This window comes from Molothrus ater, chromosome 3, assembly GCF_012460135.2.
Source record: "Molothrus ater isolate BHLD 08-10-18 breed brown headed cowbird chromosome 3, BPBGC_Mater_1.1, whole genome shotgun sequence".
Lineage (NCBI taxonomy): Eukaryota > Metazoa > Chordata > Aves > Passeriformes > Icteridae > Molothrus > Molothrus ater.
In genome coordinates, this window is record NC_050480.2 from 103,239,114 (window position 1) to 103,266,954 (window position 27,841).

The window sequence follows — 27,841 nt, forward strand, 5'->3', positions numbered from 1 at the left end:
TAGTTGTTAATTGTTACTGCCAGAGAGGCAAAAACATAGGCACAATAATCAGTGTATAGATGGGGTGAATTCTGGAGTTTTTATGTAGGCACCAGGTTTTGGGGTCTTGATTAAACAAAACCTGAGTAAAGGTGTTAGAAATTGTGTTGATAAATATACAGATGTGTGCTGGTCTCGTACATGAAAGTTTGTGTCTGCCATATGTTGAGAGTTATGTTTGCCTCCTTTGCACTGAAGGAAAGTTAGAACTGTGTTACAGTCCACCAGTGACTACTTCTGCTGCAAGTGAAAGATGTGTTTGGGAATTGAGTTTTCTTTCTTTTGAACTTTTTCAGCCCTCCAATAGCTGCTAGATCCTTCACCCACACCCAGTTTTCTCCATAGCATGAGACATCATGTTCTGCTAGAGAACATGATAACAGTGTTCTGCAAAACCAGTGTAGAAGTCTAAGGCTCAGTTGGTGAGTGTTCCTGAAACCAGGTGACCTGTTCCATAGCCTTGTGTCACAATTTAGGAGTTTGGCCTGTATTCTCTAAATATAGATATAGATACCTACATTTGTAGGTTAAATTCCTAGCACTTATTTTTAAGTAGTGGCCCAAAATGAATTTTAAAGCTGTAATTGCCACAAATAGCAAGACAAGGTGATAAAAACAATATAGCATTTATCTCTTAAGGCCTTTTTTCTGCCTTGGAGCGTCACAGATTAGGTGTGGGTCACACAGGGCACTGTAGTTAGATTGTGTTTAAACAGTAGCATGAGTTGATTTGGACAGGAGCTTCTAAACACCTTGTGATTCACAGACCTCTGTTGCTTCCCTAAGACTCAGTGAAGCTTCTCTGTGTTCTGTAAAATGCCTACAGAGCATTTTACAGAGCATTCCGGGTGGTGGGCAGAGTTCTTAGCCCTGCTTTCTAAACTCATACAATAAAATGAAGTCTTCCACAGCAAGCTGACCTCAGACATGGAGTCTGGTAAGAGCCAGTAGCACCCTACACGAGAGACAGCCTGGGATTCACGTTGCCCTCCCCACTGCTGCTGCAGCTGCTTGTCAGAGGGGAAAGGGGGAAGTAGCCCTTCCAAAGATACCTTGGGGTGCAACACGTAGAGAATCACAAGCAGGCTGCAATAAGCTTAATTTGGAAAGGTTCAAAGGTTTTCATAAGAAATGATGCAGGACAGATGAGTGGGGATAAAATAGTGTGAAATGGATAGAGAAGGTTCAACACTCAGAAAAGATTGTACATCTCATATGAGTGCAAACAGAATCTTTGGATCACTTTGCAACCATTGCTGGAGTGGTTTAGGGAAGAGTTAAGCATTTCATTTCAGTGGAACAGTTTTTTACAATTGCAGGATTCTTCTCAGTAGAGACATAACAGTATGAACCAAGTTGCATATGCCAAACTTCCTACAGCAGAGAAAATGTATTGTAATAGAGATGTCCATGCCTTCTGTGCAGATGATGACACATCCCATATCCAGAAATGAATGCAGGTACCGTTTCTTTGAAGTTATGTATGTGGTGTTAGTTAGTATGTGGTGTTGCTTGTGTGTTTATACAGTATTTATTGGGGGACCAAAGGCAGGACAATAAAACAAAAGCAGATGGATGAAGTCCTAAGATATTAATAAGTCATTAATATTAAACTTCCTCTAAAAGGCTTATGGTTACCAAGTCCTGGTTTACATTAGTACCTGTCTTTTACAGAGTCTGTAATGTCTGTCATTGCAGCCCAAGTGATACCTCTGTGATTCTATTTTAGATGTGAGCAAAGCCATGAACTTATAGTTCCAAAAGTCGGTTGGATGCAAGGGCTGACAGATAAGAACTCGGCTTTTGTAAATTCTTCTATCTCAATATAGTAACCCACATATCATTTAGTTGATGTGTGCTGAAGATAGCCTGAATTTCTCCTCAATTTCAAGTGACTGAATGATGAGCACTATGCGCCTTTCAGGAATCATTCACATGGCTAAAGACACGGAAGTTGCCTGATACAACTCAGTAGGAGACACCTGACACGTGGGTTTGGTGGATTTAGAACACCTGACTATAAAGCTCAATGATTTCAAGTCCAAAACCATTTTCAAATACATTTAATTATTGTCTTTTTTACTAGCAAATCAAAATACATATAGCTAATGCATGTATTTGAAACTCAATACAGCATTTAACTGACTGTACTGCTGCTGCATTTTTGATGCCCTTCATTGATTATTTGTTTCACAGGGATTCACAGTGAGGAAAAAGTGTTTCAAATTAATCTTAGCAAAAAGGTGGTTTTGGTTTTTCATGTTCCCTCTCTGACAGAATACAAAAACAGTAATAAATTTATTACATCATATATGAAAGCTACGAATAAGAGCAGCCTTTATTTTCAGCTTTTTTATATGACATTCCCACAAACAGTACAGGGCCATAAGATTTAGCTAAATTTTTTTTTATCGCTCAGCTTGTTAGAAATGCCCACTCCATGAGTTCTGTTAAAGTATCAAGCAGAGTTAGTTCTTATCTAGAACTAGTCAATGTCTTTGATAATAACTTGTACGAAAGAATAATAAGGGATTTATGTTTCCAGAAAGTCTGAAGGTGAAATGGTTTTCTAGCACTTTTGAAAATACAATTTGGATTGAGAATGATTTTGACTGGAGCAGTGACCTAAAGTCATAGTAGAGAGTTGGGTAGTGGCAGAGAAAGCATGACACTCTGTGGAATTTCTGCAGAAAAAACCCCTAAACAAACAAACCCCTAAACAAACAAACCAACCAACCAACCACAAAAAAAAAGGTACTCAGTCATAAGCTTAAATATGGATCATCAAGATCACAGTGTACTGACAGTTTTATGTGATGATGTACAGGCAAGAATGGCATAGATTGTTACATTCAAAGGGATTCTTCCAACCTATTCATTACTACTACAGCCTTAAGAGGAAGTTTGTGTCCAGTTTTCAACAGCAAACATTAAAGATTTCAGTAACAGAGAACTGCAAACCAAGCAGCAGAGATTTTGAAAATATGACCTAAGATGCATTGAAATACTTTCTTTGTTCACTGAAGAGGAAACTCACACCAATATTAAAATGCATCTGAGGTGGAGAAGAAAAAAAAGGTAACAAAATACTTGTCATCCTGTATGGATGAATAATTTTCAAGGGTTGGTCTGGAATATGAACCCAAAGGTGAAAAATGGAGCGATGAGTTTAAGGGTTTAAAGCTTCTGTGTATGTGTGTATGTAAGAGGAAAATCTGTCTGGAAGGATATCAGAGTATGGGAATTGTTTTCCTGAGGAAGTTTTGGTATCTTCATTACTGGATGTTTTCAAAAAAAACTTGCACAGCAATTCCTGAAATGGTTTAGGCTATTCCTAACCTCTTTTTAGGACCAGTTGGATTCAATAAGCTTTATGTGATTTGAATGCTATGTTTAATTTTGAATGTTGATACTAACTGCAATTGCTGAATTGTTGCTTTCTGTCTGCCCCAAACTAGCAGGGCCTCTTCTGTGCTTCTGTCTTCTCTGACTTAATTTTTTTGTCCCCCTTACACCTTTCTCCACTTTATAGATAAAATAAATGAAGAAGAAAAAACATATTGAAGGATTCAGTAGGTAATGTGTTAGATTTCTTCAATATTTTGTCATAAATAGGATGAAATAGGGAGGGCAGAAAAGGCTTTTCTTTGTAGTCTTCTGACATGAGTCTTCTTTCTAGTGTCCAGTGATCCCATAGCCCCTGTGTTAATACTATTTTTCCAGCAGCTTGACTCAGGGATAGTATGGTCTCCAGCAGCACTAACAGATTGCACAACGGGAGTATTGCATAGCAGCTGATAATGCTGTGGAAATTGTTTAGGGGAGCTGGTGCAGTACAATGCTTTTGTATATACACTGTATCTTTTTATGTGGACTAACAGGCTTTCACAGCTGCTTTTTAGATGCATAGATACCACGACTGAGGCAAGTATATATATCTGCTTTTTGGAATGCAAGCAAATTTCAAAAGAGCATATTTGACAGAATTGTGTGCAAATAACGTGCACCTTGTTTTTCCCTTCCTTCCCCCCGCTTTTAGCTGGCTGTGAGGTGGTTGGAACACAACTGCCGCTACCAGTATCTGGATGAGCTTCTCCAGTACGTCCGCTTTGGCCTTATGGATGTGGATACACTGCACACTGTAGCTCTCACTCATCCTCTTGTCCAAGCCAGTGAAACTGCAACCGCGCTCATTAACGAGGCCTTGGCTTACCACCAGAGCGTCTATGCACAGCCCGTTTGGCAAACTGCAAGGACAAAGCCTCGCTTCCAGTCAGACACTCTTTATATCATTGGTGGGAAAAAACGAGAAGTCTGTAAAGTGAAGGAATTGCGATACTTCAACCCGGTGGACCAGGAGAACGTCCACATCGCAGGGATCGCTAACTGGAGCGAGCTGGCGCCCATGCCTGTGGGGAGGAGCCACCACTGCGTTGCTGTCATGGGAGACTTCCTTTTTGTGGCTGGTGGAGAGGTGGAGCACTCCACAGGGCGCACGTGTGCCGTGAGGACTGTCTGTCGATACGACCCTCGCACCAACTCCTGGGCGGAGATCGCTCCGATGAAGAACTGCCGGGAGCACTTTGTGCTGGGAGCCGTGGACGAGTACCTCTATGCCGTAGGGGGCAGGAACGAATTGCGCCAAGTGCTGCCCACGGTCGAACGCTACTGCCCCAAGAAGAACAAGTGGACCTTTGTACAGTCCTTTGATCGGTCGCTCTCCTGCCACGCGGGATATGTGGTGGATGGTCTTCTTTGGATATCAGGTAGAAAACGTTTCACAGAGTTTGAGGTACTAACAAAATACCAAAATACTGTCTTGAACTAAAGTAATAAATCTTTGGTTTATATGTCATGATAACTTTTCTCTGTGGAGAGGACAAAGAACTGAAGCCTCATTAGAAGTATAGGAGCGTAATGTATCTTATACATTACACTCGGTATTTCAGAGCTGCTGATATCATGTGTGCTATCTCCAGCTGCCATTCATAAATCACAGTGAACTGGAATGATAATGCACCTCTGGACAAATTTCCCATGATAAATTCTGTGTGCTTCCTTAAAACAAACTATAAAGGACATTGTTTCTGTAATATGATCTGGTACTTTTAACAGTCACAGGACCCGAGGGAATGGCCTGAAGTTGTGTCAGGAGAGGTTTAGGTTGGATAACAGGGAAAGGTTCTTCACCCAGGTTGATTGGGCACTGGGACAGGCTCCCCAGGGAGGTGATCATAACATCACTCTGACAAAGTTTGGGCAGCGTTTGGATAATGCTTTCAGGCATATGGTGTGGTTCCTGAGCATGTGCAGGGCCTTGTGGGTCCCTTCCAACCCAGAATATTCTATGATTCACTTATTCCTGATGATGAAATGGAAAATTAAGTGCTTGTTAGCTTGTGTTGTTCCAGGGCTTGAAGGCAAATGTATGATTTGCTCCCACTTGCTCTTCAGAATATTGAAACATGCTGAGATGACGATTTTTAGAAATCATCCATGGCTCTGTCCATAGTAAGTGCACAAGGCTGTCTGGATGTAACCATGGCTTTACAGCACAGATAGATGAATGTATAGACCCTATAATCCTAAAAGAACATGTCATTTGCAACCAAGTCTTTAGTTGTTATGTTTCATTGTTGGGTGTGGGAGGATTTAGTTACCTCAGTCCTTGTAGTGGGTATTAGTTATTTTGGAATACATCTAAAGCTGTCTACAGAAGATTTGACAGAAAAATATTCCCCTTTTACTAAGAAGTGTGCCACAGAAGGTTATATAGTTATAATATTTATTAAGGAAGCTAATGAGTAAATGGGGCCAGCCCTTGAGGTAAATGTTCAGTGATTGGCATCTTCACCATAGATACCCTCTGGGGATTATAATATGGTCTGGAATGCCTGTGGTGAAAGGATGGAATATGAATGGAAGATTAAGTTAGCTTCTTAGGCCTGCGCTGTGCTTCTCAAAGTGTCGTTTAGGCTAGCAGATGTACCTTTCTGTCCCTATGGATTAAGTGTCTCATGGGAATGGATTCCCAAGCATTGGCAGGGGAATTAGCAGGTATTTCTTTTAATACATATGCACTAAAGTCATGAATGATGACTTTGGAATTAAAAGCAGGACAGGACACAGCAAACCACCAGGATCCCTGGCAGGTACTTTGGGTCATTTTCTTTAGTGACCATCATTTAGGGAGTCTTGTAGAGTTCGTGCTGTGTGAATCCTGAGGTGAGACCCAGGCAGAATACAGGAGCAGGATTTCTGCGTTAGGCTACCAGCTGGATGTGTTTAGAGCATTATCATGTTTATTCACTACTTTTCCTATTTTATTAGCAGAGAGGGATGTGTGTCTGCAGTGGGCACTCCAAATACACGCATGTTACTACTGCTGTGTCTTGATAGCTGGTTTATTTTTTCTTTTTTTCTGGTTTACATTTGTCAGTATTTATGAAGAATAGGACCTTTTAAAAAATGGCGTTACTCATTCTCACATGAAAACATTGAATGTGAAATCCATCAGTGCAGTCTTTCCTCCAGTAAATGAAAAAAGTAATATTTTTTATCGTAATCTCATGAAAAAAGAATCCCAAACAACAAAACAACCAAAACGCAAGAAAGTATTTGATAGCAGTTTTTAAGTCAAACAACGGACTGGTTGAAGATTAAATTCGATCTTTCCAGATTTGCTAGGAAAGGGGAAATTATCCTGAGGATTAATTCATGTGCTTAGTTATGTAGGTGAAATGCATGCATGCCTGTGTGTTTTAAATTCCACTTTTGTTTAGAAAATGATGCAGTGTGATACTGTGTTCAGGGATATGCCTCTAATAGAGCTGTAGAATCAGTGGAAGAGGTAAGTGGAAGCCTACTGGATGAATTCTTTAAAATTAGGCAAAACAACAAAATATATTTTATCAGTATGGTTCCATTTATATTTGAAAATGCTGCCAACAGTGGAATAAGGTAGACATAGCTTTTCATTTTGATAGGTTCTGAGAAAATGCTTATAAAGTTTTGAGTTGCTCAATTATGACAGGTTATGTATGAAGTATGAGAGCTCACTTACTGTGCTACGCTTCAGTAGATATTGATCTGAATTTTGTCCTCTCACACTGAAACCTGGTTGTGTATTGAATAGAGTTAATTTAAAAAGAAAAGTGGATGGAGATGTAATAACTATAGCTAGCTTTCTATTATTAATTAATTGCCAGGACCAGAATGTAGCTTGGGGTACATGTACATTCAGGGGCAGGGGACTAGAACAGAGAGATGTTTTATTTTATCATAGTCACTGCTGGAAAATCCACTGTTCATCTTTGAATATAAGATGTTAGCATAAAAGTAATTAGTAATGCAGGAGGGAACCTAATTTTGAAGTATGTGGCCTAAAATTAAGTAATTAAAAAATTAGTCTGAGTTAGAAATGTTTCTAAGCTGTATCCCTGCTGCTTTTTCTGGGAAATACAGGTCATCAGCAAAGAGCTCTCAAAGTCAGTCTGCTACTACCAGCTGGCAAGGGAACCGTGGAAGTGTGCCCAATTTTTTAGTGAGGGAATAAATTAGAGTGATAATAAAAGTTTCTAGCTCTTCTATTTGTGGAGAGCATCGTCAAAGCTTGATCTGCACACTGACCATTTACTCACTCAGTGCCTCTGCTACAGCCCTGTGCCCTCTTAAAGGCTTTGCTGATCAAAAGCTAACTAGACTTAAGGGATTTCTGTTATTATTGAGATTCATTTTCAGCTTTGCTTTCATTCTCCTTTGGGACAAATATGACAAGGATTCAAAACTAATAGCTAATAAAATTATGGCAAAGGCAGCAGGAAAAGAAAATGGACAAAACAAGCCACTGTATGAGTTTACACACTGGCAGTAGCAGGTGGGTGGCTGGTGTTCAGGTGACAGAGGGACTCCTAAGCTGCCAACAGCTCTTTAGGGTTTTTAACCTGACAGAAGCAGATTAAAAGAAGGAGCCTTTTGCATACTGGAACTAGTCGGTCCCTCTGCTCAGCACACATGGGTTCAGCCCTTGAGTTTTTCGAGCTCCATATTTTCATATTTATGTCATTATTTATTGTTTTTCCCCCACAGTCCTCATTTTCTTATTTAAAGAAAAACAAAACATGAGAAGTTCTTAAAATAATGTGCTGGTTTTGACTGGGATAGAGTTAATGTTCCTCATAGCAGCTAGTCTGGGCAATGTTTTGGATTTGTGCTGGAAACAGTCCCCATAACACAGGAATGTTTTTGCTATTGCTGAGCAGTGCTTCTACAGAGTGAAGGTGTTTTTTACTTCTCACCCCACCCCACCAGTGAGGAGATTAAGGATGGGCAAGGATTTGAGAGGGGACACAGCCAGGACAGCTGACCCCTGCTGACCGAAGGGATATTCCAGATCATGTGGTGTCATGCTCAGCATATAAAGCTGGGGGAAGAAGGAAGAAATGGGGAGTGTTCATAGGGCTGATGTTTGACGCTTGATGGATCCCTGCTCTCCTGGAGATGGCTGAACACCTGCCTGCTCATAGGAAGCAGTTAATTAATTCCATGTTTTGCTTCACTTGTGTGCATGGCTTTTGCTTTACCTGTTAAACTCTATCCCAACCCACAAATTTTCTCAGTTTTACTTTTCCAATTGTCTCCCCATCCCATTCTGGGGGAGCAAATGACTGGCTGTGTGAGGCTGAGTTTCTGACTGGGGTTAAACCACAACAAATAAGTTCTCTGTACTGACATTGCACTGGGCAGATGGTTTGGAAATTTTATAGAAAGGTGATTCTTCCAGGCCCCAGTTAACATCTGGTGCCATGACCAATTTCACAAACGAATTGCATGCCACAATGCTTGTAAAGTGAAATATTTCAGTGAAAGAAAAACTGAGTACACTAAACACTTGGTAGTTCAACGTGACTAACAATCACTATCTATAAAAGCGAGGAGATATTTTCCATAAGAGCCAGGACTTGAACTCTGCCCATTTCCCAGCATCCTCTGTGGAGTGCACATGCAAATCTGGAGACCTCCTTTTTTATCCATGTTAACCTTCCTCCACCTGTATAGGTCTAGTGCCCCTGTGGACATCGAGGGACAGGGAACCTCTGCCAGGCATTCCAGCTCTGGGTCATTCCTGCACCTGCATCTTGGGCTAATGACACTTCCCCTTGCCTTAGGTGCTCCAGAGATTAGCACATGAAAAGTCTTGTTTAAAACTAAGTGTTACACTGGTGTTTTGCAGAGGCCCAAGTTGTCTGACCTTAAGTGTGTCAGCTAAAATAACATCTTGACATGCACATAGAAACTCAGCCTGGGGGAAGGAGGTAAACAAACCATCCTTCTACAGTTGCTTTGTACTTCATATAGGAGATAGGTTTGGTTTTTTTTCAAAATTCAAGGTTCATTCTTTTGGTTTTTAAACTGTTGGTTTTTTTCCTTAATCGTGGAGATTTTGACCAAGGAAATGGTGGTGATAACATATCTTGAAGAATTATTCTGAGTTTGCGAGGTTTTTGGGATGAAAAGTATGACCTTACTATCAGTATGCTGTCGTGAAGTAAAGAATTTTTTCTCAGGAAAAGTCTATAAAATTATTTTATGAAAAATAGATCTGGAATAATAGGAGTTTACAGGAGAATCCATCCAAATCAAGTTTTACAATGTGGCTGGCACAGGATTTACTGGGAATGGGAGGTTAACAAGTGCATAAAAATTCCTTAGTGGCCCAGTCTTAGTCTTTATATGTTCCATATATATACAGACTTCATTTTTACTGTATTTGAATGAATGATCCCACACCTTTCAGTGATAGGACATTATTTTTTTGATGCCATTGATTCACCTTAGACTGAATGTAAACATCCAGCTTTAATGATTTAAACAAAGCTGAGGCTTGTGCCCCCTCTTGTTTGTGGCTCGATTGCATCTGGAGTCAAGGAGCACTAAGCAGTGCTGCTGTTGGCCTCTTCCAGGGGACTCCTTACCTTGGGGGAATGTGCTCCAGCTCAGCTGTCCTCACTGCACCTGGGCTGGCTGCAGTAAGAGGCAGCAGGTTTGCTTTGCATGTTGAGGAAGGATTATCTTGTCTTTAACACACAGACACCTGAGAGAGGAGAGATTTCTGGTTTAAAATACCAGAGCACCTTAGGGTACATGTGGTGGGTTTCTATATATTCCCTGGATTTGCTGCAAGGAGCACACGTGGGAGCTCTTTGCCAGCGTGTTGTTTGACACGTCTCCCAGTGAACTCAGATTTCTGCACGCAGCCTCACGCTTGGGGACTGTGGGGAGTTGTGATACTTCCTGGGAATTTGGATTGGATCAGGTTTCTCAAGTCATATGGGGGCTTGCTAGGCCACGTTATAAGTATGGCTTATATTTTGTCATTGAGGAAAATGTGGAATCTACTGCCTCCTGCCCTTCTCTTTTTAGAAGTGTGTCTTGAAGGTGTTTCTCGGAGTGTTTGGGAGGATGTAATAATTCAAACTGTTTATCAAGTGTGGGAAAGGGATGGACGAGGTGCGTTTTGGAATCCTTGAGCAATTTCTTCGTGTAGAGGGGCACTGTTGCATGAGTTGGGAATTTACAGGTCTTGAAAGGCTTAAAAAGCAACACTTACAGCCTACAAGGGAGTGAGAGATAGTTATTGTGGCAGTGTAAAAACATTGTGAGCCCATGGGTTGCATGATGGCCTTTCCATGATGGTGTGCTCCTGTCTGTAAGAGCAAGAAAGTCTTGTCCTGAGGGTACTCCTTGCCTCCCAGGAAATGGAATCCTCAAAGCAAGCTGCTCATGTGAAGTGGTGTAATCATCACTCTGTTCACAAAAACAGCAAATGCTGACCAAACTGTAAATTTTCTGTCATTTAACCAGACAGACATTTTTTTCTCTTTCTCTAACTGTTGGGTTACTACCACATTAGCTGTTATTGCTTGGCATCAAATTTAATAGCAGAGTTTGTATTTTTAACTACTTTCTCTCATTATGATGGCTCTCTATCCTATCCTTTCCTCATAGAAAACACAACAGAGAAGTGTAAGAAATTCTCTCAGAACCACCCCATTTCTTTTCTGAGAAAGTATGTATTATTTTTAGTACCATTTAAACTCCTTTCCCCCTTCTTTTCTTATTTTTAAGAGACATATTGCTGCTCTTTTGCCCCTTCCCAGCTGTCTGTAGTATTAAAAAAAATAGTTCAAGAGGACATTGCAAACTTGTTAAGTCTGAATTTTGGCAGAAAATTTTAAACTTTTGCTATAGCACTTCAAAGTTAGAAGGAACTAGAGTTTGAAAATTGATGCAGATATAAGATGGCATATTTAATGACAGATGTATCTATAGAAACCTGTTAAGATGCAGATTATCCCCCTGGGGAGGGGAGATCAAAACTGCCAATCTATAAAATATACTTGTTAGGGGAAGGCATGGAATCTATCTCTGCGAGCACTTTGATTGCAGGGGACAGTGTAGCAGCATGTGGCATCATAACCTAAGAGCAGACAAATCAGCTTGATGACTTTCAAAGCCAAGAATACTGCTGGAGGCAAGGGTACTCCAGTCTAGAAGAAATTAAAACATATAGAGACTGTTATTAATTCCAGATCTATTTTTGTGTAGTCAAATCTGTATGCAAATCCTTAGCATCTCATTTTGGCAGATTAATCTAAAAGTGAAGAGCGGTATGTGAAGGGAATGTAATGATAAAACACCAGAGATGAGCAATATTGCAGGGGAAAAGATGTAAGCTGTGTACTTGGTGTGAGGGGCCCTTTGTGAAGAGAAAGAAATAATTTTGCTTATTTTATTACTTTATGAGGAAACAACACTCTTCTTTCTCTTCTTCCTTCACATCTTTCTCCCCGAATTAAGGTGTCCTTTCAGAATGGAAATGTATGACCCAAAATTGTGTTTCAAATGTGTCTCCTGTAGTTTAACATTCTGGAGGTAATAAACCAAATAACTATGGTTTTTATTTTTCAAAGTACTAATCTGATGTCTAATTTTAGACATTGTGCTGAGAGTGAAAATAACTATATGTAAAAAAAAATCAAATTACAAAACAGATACTAGAAAGATTGTTTTGTCTGTCTGGCTGATGACCACTAGGAATGTGAAGGCTGCACAACAGTGTAGAGACAAATAACAGATTGTGAGATCAGACACAGGAGCAGTCTTTGCTTTCCAATGCCTATTCGTGTGTGTGCATTTCACATGTGCTGTGATGGGCAGGGTGTGGCATAGTGTGATGGAAACAGTTTGGAGTGACTGCATCTCATCCCAGCCTGTGAGCATCTCTGAGCTGGGAGTTCGGGCTGCCGTCCCTCTGGAGGTGCCCAGCACAGGCTGGTGCTTGCAGAGATGCACCCAAGTAACAGCATCATTTCTCCTTGCTGCTGCAGTTGAAGAAAAGACTCTAAAATAGGTGCATCTGTAGTTTCTGCTATAGATTTTTGGCCCCACTCAAGTTTTTTTGAGTGGTCAGAAGGTACTTCTATGTCAGCAAGTAGCTCAGTCCAGTAGGAGCAGATCAGCAGGTAAACTTTGGCACCAAGTTCTCTGTGTTCATTCCATGTACCCTTCATATTTTTTGCTTTGGGCTAAGTTTGTTCTGGTCCTCTGGCTCAAATGTTCCCAGTGCTCAGATGGTACAAAGCCAAAAGACCAGTTATGATTTCGCACCCTTATGCTGCCATTAGGAACTGGAGCATGGCTGGTGCACATCTGGAGCAGAGCTTCTGGTTTAACTTGAATGCACACCAGTCCCAGCCTACAGCCTAAAATGACATGGGGGAGGTGGCAGAGTTGCTTCAAAATCACAATATGGCTCTGAACCAAAATGCTGCCCTCAGTCCACCTGGAGGCTGGCAAAATGAGAATTCCCCAGCACAGAGCCTGGGGATAAAAGGGAAGAAACCAACCCAGCAACCTTTGTGGGACTGGGCCATTGCTCAGCCAGCAGGAATGTAAGTCACTGTGCTGCTGTTCTGGCTGAAACGGGAACGCCCTGACAAAAAGGGAAACATCAACAAAATGAAATGTAATAAGATGAAAATCTTTCCTCTCATTGCCACGGATTTTGTCCACTTCTGGTACGGACCATTAAAAGTTTAAAATAAATAGTTTGTCTGTCAGTATGAGTGTCACTGGTGTGTGGCCACTGACATGCCCTAGTTCTGCCAGACCTCGTGGCAGGATGAAGGTGAGGAGCAGCTTGCCTGTGCCTTATTTCTGATTCCATCTTCCCATGGGCCCAGCGTGGTGACAGAGGGGGACTGGGAACTGTGGCAGTGCTGCAGTGATACCATGTCCCCAGGAGGCTTCAGCACATTCAAAAACATGTTTGCAAGGGTAAGATTACAAACTGAAGGAGTTTTCCATGTTTACTTAGTGAAATTTGCCATTTTAAACAAAACAAGAGGATGATTGGGCAATGAATATCTCTTTACTGTGTTGAGGTAAACAGCTGGTTTGCAGCATCTAGTTGGGTCAGAGTCTATTCTGAGCTTTTCTAGGTGCTTAACACCATGATTTCCTGACCAGTATTGAAAAGTAAATGGTAGGGCTGTTTCTCGTCACTGTGGAGGGACCTTCCAACTTAAGTTTACAACTAAATGAGATGTTCTCTATAATACAAATTAAGTACAGAATTTCTTTCAAGTGTACAGATAAGCACAGTTGCACAGGCTTAAACTGTGCTTTTAACTGGCAGTGGTATCCCCTGTCATGTTTTTGGTAAGGTAGGGCTTCTCTCTGACCTCTTCCTTCTCATTGATGCAAGCCCATCTCCTCCTCTTTTAAACCCTGTCACACACTGGATGTTCCTTTGAACAGGAATAGGTTTTATCTTTTTGTCTTGAAGGCTAAATGCACAGTTATGTATAAAGAGATCCATTTTTTACTCATTTTTGGCCCATAGAATTAGCTGTACAAAGGAAGTGTATGGGGGCTGTTTATTGATGCTGTTCTGTGTTGCTTTATGTTTGACAAATGGGGCTGCTTTTTCCCTTGTAACCAGATTAAGAGGTGCAGTGGAATGTAAGCAGAAGTGGTGGTATGTAATGTAATTATTATCTGCAGATGAAGTCTAGCATTGGTTATTTTGCTGTACCTGATCTTGGTCCTGGCTTTGCCTGTATGAAAAAATGTAACCTGTATAAACTCTTTTTATAGGAGGAGTAACAAATACTGCACAATATCAAAATAGACTCATGGTCTATGATCCTAAGCAGGTGAGTATTTGTGTTATATGTTTTGTTTTGCTTCAAACAGATCTCTTGGCAAATACATACAAGATTTTGTGAGGCTAAAAATGCTGACCATTTGAATTAGTGGTGTTTTAAATTCACTTTGTACTGATGTGTGAGTTTAACAGAGTGATGGAGATCCTGACAACTTATTACATTTTTTAAGCCTGTAGGAATTAGAAACATCCTAGGTTAAATACAGAAATGTGCTTTAAATCCCCTGTATTTATCAGTATTTATTTTGCTTGTTCTTTTTTTTTTTTGTAATCCAGCAGCCCTGGGCAATGTATACTCAAAGTCAGTGTTCTGAAACTGCTCCTTGTCATTGGGATTTCTGGTTTGAATTGCATATATGGGCTTTTTGTTTCCTGAATACTTTGAGAACTGTACTACCTGGCCGTGACTTACTCTGCTGACTGCAAGGGTGCCTATCATTTCATTACCCAAGCACCTAAAATATCTTTTAGGGATTATTTCATACATAATGTATGTGTTTTGATTAGGTTAGCACGGCTCAGTAACCATTTCAGAGGGTTAGGGCATGGTTATGCCCTCTTGCTTGTATTAGGAATTAAAAGTCCTAAGCTTGCAATCAGAGTTGCATAGCCTGATTTACACCCACGTGGAAGAGTATTGACTTTTCTGATTGTAGGATAGGGGCTTTGATTGCTGTATTTGGAACAGAATTGTGCCAGGAGATACTGCTATGTGGTTCCCACTGACTATTTAAACCATAGCAGATCCAATGCCTGAAGAGGAAGCAGGAGATGACAGACCTGCCTCGTTCTTTTCAAGGTGCAGTTTTGTCATTGACTACAAATGCTGACTGTCCTAAATCCAAGTAGCAATTAAAGGCAGCAATCCTACTTTGCTTGTGAGGGGGTCACATATTTGGATGCCCTGTCTCTATTGTGTACCTTTCACTTGGGATTCTTCACTTGCTGGTGTGAAAGTTGCCCTCCAAATTACCGGTGCTGGGGCTGCCTCAGCGTGCCGTGCTGATGGCGAGGAGCCCGGCCTGGCACACGAAGAGTTACAGAGGAACTGTGCACTTGCATTCTTCAAACAACGTCTGCTTCGTGTTTGTACACACAAGCTCTCTTTAAAAATTCTGCTGGCATATTGTTTACGGTGGGTACTGGAAACCATCACATCTGCTCGCACCTCGCGCGGAATCTCAATCGCTCCATCACGGAGCCGCAGCGCCCGCTGCCGCGCGCGGCCTTTGTGGCGAGTCGATAATGCCTGCCATCTGCCAGCGAGCACACAGCTACCTGCCAGCCAGCCTCCTGCACTGACCCCTGCCTCCCCACCGCTCATTAGTATTCACACGCCGCCTTATTAGAAATGACCCTGCCAGGCCCCTCTGCTTCGCTGCCTTTGCAGTGCTTTGAGGCTCACCTGGCAGGCACTGCAGTGGAGGAAGCTAAAGATATAATCAGGGGATGCAGGCAGGCTTTGCAAAGCAGATGGTGTCTATAGTCTGGTGTTAAGAGACTGGACTACTAATGCAAACATTAATGCCTAATATTCAACTATTACACATTGAAATGTATAGCTATATATTGTGGAGGTTAAAAGGCAGAAGGCTCAGAGACTCTGGAGTTGCTGCACATGTATCGCAAAAAATTTCCTCACGGATTTTTAACTTCCTCCACTTAAATTAATCTTATCCCTTGCCAGGTTGTTTGATTTGGTAGGCATAGCAGGAGCAATTGTTTTCGCAGGTATAAAATACTCTGCTTTATTCCCTTGTCTTCCATATCTTCCTACCTCTCCCCTAAGCAGGTAAAATTCTTGAATATTGTTAATGAGTAAGAAAAATACGCAAAGGGTTGGAACTTTGTAAGTTGCCACAAATAAAGGGTTGACATTAAACCAAATGAATCATTTGAGAAGATTCTTTAGGAAATTATTTTTCCTGTTGCTTTATTCCCCAAGGATAAGATCAAATAAGCTTCTGAATAACAAAAGGCAGAAGAATCTCTCTTCTCACATAACAGAGCTCATTGGTACAGATAATTTTAGCACCGTATACAAAGGAGACAGTTAATAGTCTGGTTTAAGGAGAATTTGCTACTGAGTTATAAAGGGAAAAAAAAGACCTTTGAAACCTGATGAGCTAGACAAAAAAATTAGAGCAAGAAATGCCATTAAATTAATGAACTTAAATGTGAGAACTATAAACCACGTGTTGAAAGTCCACTCTCCTTATTCAGAGTTACAGCCAGCACACATGTCTGGCATATGACCAGAACCAGTATATGCACTTGTGGTTCCTCACCAAGGGTAAGAGGAAACCAGCACTGTGCTGCTGCACTAGCACTGTAGGTGTGCCTTTGAGCAGTGCTGGACCAGCTCTCTCTCGTTCCAGAACAAGTGGTTAAGCCGCAGCCCGATGCTGCAGAGGAGGGTGTATCACTCCATGGCGGCCGTGCAGAGGAAGCTCTACGTGTTAGGGGGGAACGACCTCGACTACAACAACGATCGCATCCTGGTGCGTCACATCGACTCCTACAGCATAGACACCGACCAGTGGACCCGCTGCAGCTTCAACATGCTGACAGGTGAGCATTGGTCAAAAGGGGAACTGAAACATCTTTTCCCTTTAGATGCCTTTAGTCTGTGGAAATCCATGACTTTGTGACAAGTGCTTCCAATTCAGGGTCCGCTGTTAGCCAAGAAGACACTTTTCATTACAGTTCTGGCATTCAGTGGTCTACAAAACATTTGTTTTCATACATTGTACATTAAATTTTGAAAAAGTTGCAGATAAATTTCATTTCATTTAGCAATCAAAAATAATTTGTCATAATATTACCAGTAATGTTTTTTAATTCTCCAAAAGCTTGGGTGTGGTATTGGTTTAGCTCCCTATATGAGTGTACAAGAGACTGATGTGTCTTTACCATGTAACATCGTTTTGTAGTGGTTTCTGCCAGCATTATAGGGCAAAGCTTTCACTGAAATCTGTTAACTCTTGCTTATTTCTAAACAGTATCTTCTTAATAAATTACCCAAAAGGACGTGTCCTTGTTGGAATTCCATCAAGTCAGAAATTAATTGAGCACTTAGTTAACTACAGGATCTGTAAAGCTCTTATTGACTTATTAGGAAGAACTGTTATAGATGGAACTTGCAAAACACTGCAGCTCATTGTGCCTGCCACCCAGTCCACCAAAGTTCACCTCCACCTGATACAATTCCCAGATGTAGTATTCCCCTTGAACCCCAGGGAGAAACATAGAATCGTAGAGTGGTTTGGGTTGGAAGGCACCTTAAAGATCATCTAGTTCCCACCCCATGCCATGGGCAGGGACACTTCCCACTACGCCCATGTTGGTCAAAGCCCCATCCAACCTTGAGCACTTCCTGGGATTGGACATCCACAACTTCTCTGGGCAGCCTCACCACCCTCACAGTAAAGACTTTCTTCCTATTATCTAGTTTAAACCTAGTCACTTCCAGCCTGAAGCCAATCCCCATTGTCCTGTAATTACATGCCCTTTTAAAAGTCCCTCTCCAGCTTTCTGGTAGGCTCTCTGCTGGTAGTGGAAGGCCACAGGTAGGTCAGGCTGAAGCGTTCTCTTCTTCAGCCTGAACAGACCCCAGTCCTATCAGCCTTTCATCCGAGGAGAGGTGCTCCATCTCTCTTAATTAACTTGGTGGCCTCCTCTGGACTTGCTCCAGCAGGTCACTATCCTTCCTGTAGTGAGGTCGCCAGAGCTGGACACAGCACTCCAGGTGGGGTCTCACCAGAGTGGAGCAGGGGGGCAGAATCACCTTCTTGAACGTGCTGGCCACACTTCCAGACAGGCATGTGACACATTCTTAGAGCAGCACCAGCAGAAGGGTTGCTTGGTTTCCAAGTCAGCCCATCAGAGTACTTGATGGACATAGGGAGAGAGGCATAGATTTAAAAGGAATTACACATGGTCAAACAGAACTAGTTTTTCATGAGTCTTTTGCTCACTAGTTAATTAATTTATAATGTGGAGGAACTGTCAGCTTTTGAGAAAGATGTCATCTGATTTGCAACTGCAAAACCCTGGCACTGCAGACACCCTCTCATTCTGGAGCTGACCCTGTCCCACTGAATGCTGTGAGGCAGCCTCCTCTCCACTGCCTCCAGGTTCTTTCCACAACCTGTGCCTTAAGAAGCTACCTAAGCCTTTCTTTCTGTCAGTACAACTGGCACTAAATATGCCAGGTGAACTGTGTAGTGCAGATTTTTTTTAGGCTGTATTTTTCCTTCAAAACTTCCAAACTTGTTGGGAGACTGTTGCTATGGGGATGAACTTGCGCAGCAGCTCCTGTGGTTTTCAGTGTCCTTGTACCTGGAGGAGTGTGGGCAGCACGGGAGGGGCACTCGGTGGGGACCGTGTCTGTCACCTGTGGCACACGGGAGGGAGCTGATGGTCCCCTGCACAGCCACATCAATGCTCATCTGGGCAGCACCAGGCAGGGCTCCTGTAGAGAGCAAAGAACTGCCCCCGCGCCTCACCTTCACTCCGACACAATGGGAATTCTGAAACAGTTAAGTCACTGCCAGGAGTGTTTGCATGCCATTTCAGAACTCCAGCATTCGGTGTTAAAAGGGTTAATTAAACACTGAAAGTGGTTTCTATTTCCTTCTTTGCTTTAGGTCAAAATGAGTCTGGAGTTGCTGTCCACAATGGTAGAATATATTTAGTTGGTGGCTATTCGATTTGGACAAATGAGCCTTTGGCATGTATCCAGGTGAGCGATTTAGGTTTCAAGTCTTTTCCAATAATCTTGCAAGTATAAGTTTTGCACAGTTGTTATTAAAAAGGGAAAATACATGTGAAGAGGAGAGATTAAGGATATTTCTTATGCAGCCACTGAACCTGCATAAACAGAGAGGAAATACTGTAGAAATTAAAAGTATTTCCAGATGAGCCAAGAGATTCAATTCCTCTAAGAAATTCCAGTAAACTAGGGTTAAATTATCTTTCCTTTGGCAAGGTTTGGATAAAATAATGTGTATAATTCACTGATTACACAATCAAGTTCAAATTTAAAAGGTTGCAGAGATGGATGATGGGGCTAAGAATTTTTCAGCCCATATTGGGATTTTTCTTTTCTTTCCAAGTTGTGTTTCTGAAGGGCAGCCAGAGTTGATGAGTTGTTCATTGACCAAGTGCAGTCAGCCTGCTACCTGCCCTACTGCTTACTGCCTTAAAGCTTCAGTAGAAGTTTTTTGATCCCTGCCCTAGGCAATAGGTTCTCCTACAAACTCATCTGCTCTCCCATCTTTTATAAAAGCAGCTCACCCACAGATCCATGGCTTTCAGGTATTTTGGTACAGAAATTAGGAATTCTTATCTTTCTGCATGTTTCTGAGTGAAGCAGTTCAGCATCACAGCCACTGCTTTGTCACCAGCTGGGCAGTTAAAAGCAGAAACTCCTGTTTATATCTCAGTTTCTGCACTTTTGCTGATAAACAACATTTTTATTAGCTTCCAACATTTTGGATTTTAGAATTTCACCTCCAAACTGTCCCATAAGACTAGAGGTTAGGCTTAGCATAAGAAGGGAGTATATTAGGTTGCCAAGCTGCTGGTCTTACATTGAACACTTAGTAGCATGAATTTGTAAAGATAAGATAACACAAGATAAACAGTTAAAAACATGTTCTGGTCACTGGTATAATTGTGTTTTTGCAAGTTGTTGGATACCACACAAAAAAAAAATTCTTGGAAAAAGTCATTCAGGCTGGCTTGGATATAGCTGACACATAATGCTTTGATGGAGTAATAGCACCGTGTAGAGGTAGCAGCTGTGCTCCACCAGTGGGCTCGTTTATAATCAACAGGTACTCTGCAGTATTGCACCTGGGTTTTAATATGGCTTAGTGACAAGCAAAAATAATCCTGGGATCTTGCTTTCTTAAATGGACATTTGTCCACATCCCCAGACTGGTTGTGAACTGGCAGCCTGCCTGACACAGTCCCCACATAAAAGGGAAAAGAAATATAATGAGTGATTTGGCAGAGCTGTGTGTGCTGTCCCTCCTCAGCTGTTGGCAGTGTGCCTGGCTCTAACCAGCAAAACTAGTCCTTTTATCTCCCAATTGAGGAAATCTGAGGTTGCTCTCTCCTTTGGAAGAAAAAATTCCATTTTTTCTTTAAACTTCTTTACTTACTTTAAGTCACTCATTTATTTGGCATTCCCATCTTCCACAGAGATTCTGTGCCCCCTAAATACCTTGGAGCTGACAAACGATTTGTGCTCTGTGCTAACAGGAGCCCTTCTGTGCAGAGTAACCCACTTGCATGGCTGCACATTTTCCTGCCAGCAAGCAGGATCCAATGTCATTGTTTGCTCCTGAGTGCCTGAGCACTCAGGTTTTGGGTTGGGTGATGAGAACAGCAAATGGATCACCAGATCCATAAATAATCTAGAAATTCTCTGAAACTACCTTTACGCTGGGATTAATAGTAAATACATGAGATGGGTGCCAGCAAATTTGTTTCAGCTTTCTTCTGTGATCCCAAAAATATTTGTATGCTTTGCCATGCAGGTGCTGGATGTTAGCAAGGAGGGGAAGGAAGAGGTATTCTATGGGCCTACGCTCCCCTTTGCTTCCAACGGAATAGCAGCCTGCTTTCTTCCAGCTCCTTATTTCACGTGCCCCAACCTTCAGACTCTGCAAGTGCCTCACCACAGGATCGGCACAATGTGACACACTCCTTGTGCTTCACGGAATCGGAAGTGGAAGAGGAAAATGTCAAACCCCACAGGGTTTGATAGAAGGGTTTCTCTGGGTCAGTGAGAGGAGTCAATCCACTTGGGCTGCTGCTTTACCATCACACATTTGTCTTAAGGCCAGATCCCAGCAGGCAGGAAGGAAGTCCCAAAGGCTGCGTGTGGTTTCTCTCCTGGGCTCAGAGGTGGCAGCGGATGCGCGAGCGCGTTGTGCAGTTCTGCCGGTGACCACTGGCTACGTGTCTCCTTCATTTCCTTATGCAACTTCATCAGGCATTGTGGATGCTCTCAGCTCTTCCTGGGCCGCTGCTCTTTGGAGTCTGCACATTCAGTTGTTCACCAGTGGCACTTTCAAAGACAATAAAAAAGCTCTGTTTATGTTGACAAAGATGATATAATACTGTGCTAATTATGCAACTTACTCAATACCTTTGGCAAAAAGAATAACAAATGTGTTGACTTCCAATTCTGAACTCCATCGTTTACAGTTTCTCATTTAATAATACTTCATTTGAAATTTAAATACTTCAAAACAGATTAAAACAAAAATAAAAAACAAACAAGCCCTATAGGATATGAGGAACAGATAAAAATTGTCTCAGCTGAAAGGCAAAGAAAATGAAGCCTCACGGTTAAACTCAAGTCTGAACTGAATGTGTTTGTCTGAGACTCTAAAGATTGTTTGGGATGTCTTTTACCAAGGTCTACTACCAAATAAATGTTACCTTCTGTCATATGATCAATTCTTCCTGACAGCTGCAGTCTTTTAATGGTGGAGATCAGCCTCTTTACTGCATAATTAAAATGTGCCATTTACTTAATATTTTTAATATCCAGTTTGCAAGGGGTCACCACATTTACAATTATCAATGAACAGTCTCATTTTGTCCAGCATATGGTCCCACAAATCACTGGTCTCCAGAGGCTAAACAGGTGTAGAACAATGTCAATATTTATTTATTTATCCTTTCAGTTTATATAGTGTGTCTCCATTCCACTCTCCAGGCATATGCCAGCTCACAGCAAATACTCTAACCTGGTGTATTTTGGCTTTGCTTGGCTACTGCAGTCCCTGTCTCTTATCTCTGTTTTATTTACATATTGAACAAAAATGTCAATGTTTGTAAATATTAACCAAGCATGTAATTAAATCTTTCTCTATTTCTGATTTATGGATACTCTGCACTTCTCTGCCTTACCTACTGATCAGCTCCCTGCCACTGTGCTGCCTGAGCAGACCTATCAAATTCCTGCTGATGCTCCTGCTATTCCACATGAGGAATGTGCTGCAGCAGTAGCCTGTGCCTGCTGACAGGAACAGGTTTGACTTCATCCAGTGAGCAGAGCTCACTATCTTTTAAGGGTCTGATTACAGGGAGGTAACTTTATTATCATTCCTGTCTCGCGCTGGGCAGTGTACTGGTGGAACATCCCCTTTCCTTTTCCATACTTATCAGTTTAGAATGTTTTATGGTTGGGTTTTTGTTGGTTTTTTTTGCTGAGTTTCCTCACTTTCATTGCCTCGAGCAGAGCTGCAGCTGCACAGTCTTTGCCTGGCACACTGACTCGAGTTGCTAACACCATCTCACTCTGGGCACCAAGCACACCTATATCTAGGCAGCACTTTTCTCTATGCTGCATGGAGCTGGATAGGCTGTACATTGAGACATGTTTTAATTTCTTGGTTTAATTTGTTTGATCTCCTGGAAATCTGCATGCAAGGGATGGATCTCTGAACAGTCCATTTACAGAAATTGTTTTCCTGTGTGGGCTGCAGGGCTCAAGCCAGGCAAGTACACAAACTGTGACTTAGGTGTGGCTTTCAGGGACACAAACGGAGTGCATGTCTCATTTTCAAGAGGAGGGTGGCTAAAATAATCAAAACCTGTGCAGGGGCTTTGAGTCTCATCCCAGATGTACCACACCAGGTGAGTGATCCGCTTTTGTTTCAGGGGCAGAACCGACACTTACCGTTTGTAAAGCCCAGGGCACTTCTGGACAATTGTGCAAAGTGTGTTTTCTGTGTCTCAGTTTAGTTTGGAGACTTTTATTTCTAGGTCTCACAGCTTACTATGGCTGTAGCTATGGAATCATTTCTAAACTGCTGCTTCTGGAGAGCAGGGGGAGGGATTGGGGTGGATCAGGACAGCTGCTGAGCAGCGGCAGAAAGTGGCAGCAGTGGTCTGGGTTTGAGAAGCAGAGGGGGGCAGCTTCCTTATGCAAAGCAGCATGTGCCTCTGTGTTCGAGGTCTGAAAGGCAAGAGAGCTGTTTATCATGTTTGTTCTGCCCTTTAGACACTTCTACTGCTCTGGTTGTTGTCACCAATTGTCTGCACTGTGAATGGCAGTTTTAAACAGCTGTGCAATTGCATTATATTGGTTAGGGGTGCCTCTGCCACAGAGCCTCAGGACAACACATATGCTCCTATAAGTGTCAGGATCCTGCTCTGGCTCTTAATCATCAGGCTTCACTGATTATAGAGGTCTTTCACAGCAACCTCTTAGTCACTTAAGTTTTTGTGTCACACTTTCCTATCTGGGTCTTTCTGCTTTTGTTGCAGGACCTACAGGACAGATGGAGGGTGCTTTGCTGCACCTTAAGTCAGAACATAGCCCTTGCCAGATGAGCAAAACCCAGTTAATTATTGCCAGGTAAGAAAAGAGAGGAGTGTGGATGCAAAGAGCAGACAGAGAGCACCCTGCTGTGGCTGAGAGGTCACAGCTGAAGGAGTGAGGATGGGAGAGCAAGGCTGGCTTCACCTGCCACCTGCAGCTGTGCAGGTCTCCTGCAAAGGCTGCCTGGTGAGCTGAAGTTTCTGAATCATCATGTCCTCACTCTGCCATCCTTCCATTGAATGTCTCTGGCTTCTCAAACTGCCATGGTTGCAGAATCCTGTGCGTGACCTCCTGATCCACCTGTGATGTTCTAACTTTTGTACTGTTTTGGGCAGACATAGGACTCTGAACCCAACCTTCATACCTACCCAGCCTGCTGATTTTGGTACGTACCTCTGACACAGTTTAGCTCAGTTTTTCCACACAGCCTTAAAGCTGTCCAGAACAAGAATATTATTCCATGCTTACTGGTTTTGATCATCACAGTGGGAGAGCAGATGCCAGCACAAGTCATTTATCCAGTTAGGAGTGTGCAAGGTAAGGGTACCAGTTGCAACCAGTGAGAACTCACTACTGCTTCAGGGAAAGAGGTGTTCTTACCAGTGAATAATGCAGCAGTCACTGACTGTCCTGTTTGGAAAAAAGTGCAGTTCTGTGCCCTGAATTCCTTAGATTTACACATTAAGGCTATTTATAGCTGCAGCTAAGACTTTTGGGTCACAAGATCTTGAAGAGCTGTACTGAAGAGCTATTCTCTGATCTTTTTCAGGCCACACCCTTAAAGAATAATATTCTATCCTTTACATAGCTTTAATTAAAGTATATAAATATATACTTCACAAGCAGCAGCAGCACTAACAGCCTCTTCTGCCACTTTGGTGTCTCTTGAGCATTTCACACCCAAGTGCTGACTAAAGGAACACTCACATTTGATAAGCCAGTGTGCAGCAGTTCTGCTTCTGTACAGTAATGTTCTTGTAATCCTTTAACTTCTAGTTGTGGCTTACGATTTTCTTCTTAGTTTAGCAGCTTCTGAGCCAAGTTCCTGACTTTCAGAAGAGCTGAAACTTCTGTAACTCTTTTTCATCTAAATTTTGCCTTCCCCAGTTACCCTCCCCCAAACCTGTACAGACATTTAGTACATCAGTTGCAGAATGGTGGAGAAACAGATAATTGAATATTCACACATGCAGATACAACCCAGGCAGAATGTGGAACAATGTGGAAACAGGCGCGAAAAGAGGCGGCATCTGTTTATTGAAAATTAAAATGTAGAATAAATTAAGAGGGCAAGGTTAAAACACTTCATCTGCAGACAGAGTTTGTAGGGGAAGAAGACTGCAGGAAGTTTAGCACACAGATTGTGTATAAAGGACTTATGCAGTTCTATTTTTGCAAAATGAGGAGGTTTTCCCCCTCCAAGGACATGTTATAAAGGGATAAAGTGTCCACATAAAGAATGGTTTTCCAATAGAGATGATTATATATAGCAGTTTCACAGTAATGCCAGAATTAAAATGCTTAAAACGTTAATGTTGCAATGCTTCAAGTGCTGAAGAACAGAGTAAGTATTTTTAGCAATACCCTCAATTCATGTAAGCAAATGCTGTGCTAATTTTTCCACCGGTGCCTCTGCAGGTCATGCTGGCCCTTTCTAAAACAAATAATGAATTTAGCAAATTTGCATTTTTAATGCCTGTTTTGGTGTCATTCTGCAAGGAGAAGGGTAGAGCCAAGATAGTTTTTGATGGACTGACAAATGCAGTGAATTTGGTTGTAATGTGGAATTACTCTGCTGGCATTTCCAAAGGCCTGTAAAGCTAGCACATCTATGAATAGAGCATCTGAGCTTTTGCCTTTTTTTTTTTTTGTTGTTGTTGTTGTTTTTGTTCTGAACATACCTTTGCACTTTGTACATTAGCCTTACAAAAGGTTTATCACTTTAAAGCTGCTCAAGTAGACAAAAGCCATATCCTAGTCATTCATCATAAAACAAGCTTAATTATGCTAGGACATATTGACACTGCATCAGATTTTTAATCTTCAACATAATTTTATAACCATTGCTAACAGATGGGCTGATTACACTGAATTTGAGTTTTAAGTAATAGTTAAAAATTCTAAAATATGATTAAACTGGAAATACCCATTGCATACCTAATTTTCAAAAAGCTTCTGAAAGAAGGAAAATGAGAGTGCAGTAAAACCTCTTTTTTGTTTCCTGAGTGAACTATATTTCATTTAAGTGCAGAGTTATCAAAGTTCCTTAGATGACCAAGCAGTTTATGCTATTGGCAGCTCCTCTTCTGTTCAATTACAACAGATAGGCCAGGACCTTATTTTTTCCATGGGTCTGCTGCTCTATTCCAGCATAAAAGATGTGAACTTTTCTATTTCAGAACCTCTTTTTTATCAAAACACGTACCCTCCCCTCTTTTTTTTTTTTCCATTGAAAATGAAAGCAAAGAGTAATTAAAATTAGGATGTTGCTGCTCTTCAATAACAATTACAAATTCTTATGAAACAGAGGGACAGCTTTGTGGGACTAATGGAAGTCACATGTGAATTCTGAAGAGAAGGTATTTTTTTTCATGTTATCTTTTTAACATTACTAAAGGAAAGATAAGCCAGTCTTCCCTCTGCCTGCCATTGTTCATCATGTGCTGGACATGTGTTTTATATCACAAGGGTGATAATGGGTCACAGAGGTGATTGGGATCCTGAGTTCTGGAATAGGGGAAATACAAAGATTAAATACTGTCTATTTAGATATCAATTCTATACATTGCAATAAAAAAAGGATGCTTAGTATATATATACACACACATCACAAAAATGTGTCCTCTTATATTCTGGAACAGTCCTCTGGCCAAGGAGATAAGTATGGAAAATTCTGGCAAGGCTCATGATGGCTTAGTTTCAGACAGGTCTCCCATCACCAGTATTAGCATTTCCAAATGAAAGGACACTGGTCACAGACTGAGGGCAAGAAAAAGCATACTGAAATCAAAAATTTTGTTCAAACTCCACTGACCGTGTGGCTGCACGAACCTGCAGCCCCAGAAGGAATCTCAGAACCTTGGAAAAGCTTTAAGGCAGGTAGAGCTGTGGATGCATAGCTCTCCAGTGGACACTAAGCTGCCTTAAAGCTTTTCCAAGGTTCTGAGATTCCTTCTCGGGCTGCAGGTTCGAGCAGCCCCACGTTGGGCGCCAATATATGGAATATTAATCCCAATATTTCAGGGTGGGATGTGCCTAGGCCCGTCTGACCCTTGCTGCTGGACCAAAGGCGGCAGCTGTGGTGTTTCACCTCAGAGATACCTTTGGCTGGCTGGATGCTGCAGCTGGGCACTTGGAACAAATCCAGGCATAGTAGGAACTCAGTTTACCTCTGGTGGAAAAGGTTCAGGCGCCGGTGAAGAGAAAGGAGAGGATTCTATCGTAGAGTCGTAATCCAGAGTTTTATTGCAGGATGGTAGACCTCTGAAACAGCTCCCAATAGAATCAAGACCGCATGGTCCCATCTCCTTTTAAGCCCCGGGGACAGGGGGAGGGGAAGGGACAGGTGAGGGCCAACCAGGTGTGAGGAGGGGAAGGCTCAAGGGATGTAGATGCTTGGACAGGCCAATGAGCCCGGACCTGAGGGGCATCTTTTGAACTTCTGCCAACCACACGACACCCTTGCTGGAATGTTAAGATTGCTGGACAGCTCTTAGCAGGAGGGCACAAGGGGAAAGGAAAGGTTGGCACACCTGAGGAGTTGGGATAGGTGAAACAGGGAATGGCATCACACTGCAACAACTGACAAACACTGATTCTATAGTTATGAGTAAATAGATGTCTACTAGTTTTGGCTGGGGTAAAGTTAATTTTCTTCACTCTATCTTCTTAGAGATGTTTTTGTTATTGCTGAGCAGGGCTTACACAGAGCCAAGGCTTTTCTGCTTCTCGTAGTGCCTTGCTGGGGTGGGGGCTGGGGGCGCTTGGGAGGCTGGAAGGGGACACAGCTGGGACAGGTGAACCCAAACTGACCAAAGGGACATCCCAGAGCAGGTGACATCGTGCTCAGTACATAAAGTGGGGGAAGAAGGAAGAGACATTTGGAGTGATGGTGTTCATCTTCCCATGTTACACTGTTATGTGTCATGGGGCCCTGCTGTTCTGGAGATGGCTGAGCACCTGCCTGCCCTGGGGAAGCAGTGAAGTTATTCCTTGCTTTGCTT

The 27,841-nt window shown here is 42.0% G+C and overlaps 1 protein-coding gene across 3 annotated transcripts in view; it reads left to right on the plus strand.

Moving 5' to 3' along the window:
• The window catches only part of KLHL32 (kelch like family member 32), a 121,203-nt gene extending 99,033 nt beyond the window's left edge, over positions 1-22,170 (plus strand). For all 3 annotated transcript variants that reach the window (XM_036381184.1, XM_036381187.1, XM_036381186.2), the window contains exons 7-11: positions 4,079-4,805; positions 14,200-14,258; positions 16,648-16,840; positions 18,919-19,013; positions 20,818-22,170. In XM_036381184.1, the coding sequence (XP_036237077.1) occupies positions 4,079-4,805; positions 14,200-14,258; positions 16,648-16,840; positions 18,919-19,013; positions 20,818-20,979 (1,236 nt within the window). In that variant the 3' untranslated portion in view covers positions 20,980-22,170. The remainder of the gene's footprint in view (positions 1-4,078; positions 4,806-14,199; positions 14,259-16,647; positions 16,841-18,918; positions 19,014-20,817) is intronic.
• Positions 22,171-27,841: the final 5,671 nt, after the last annotated feature.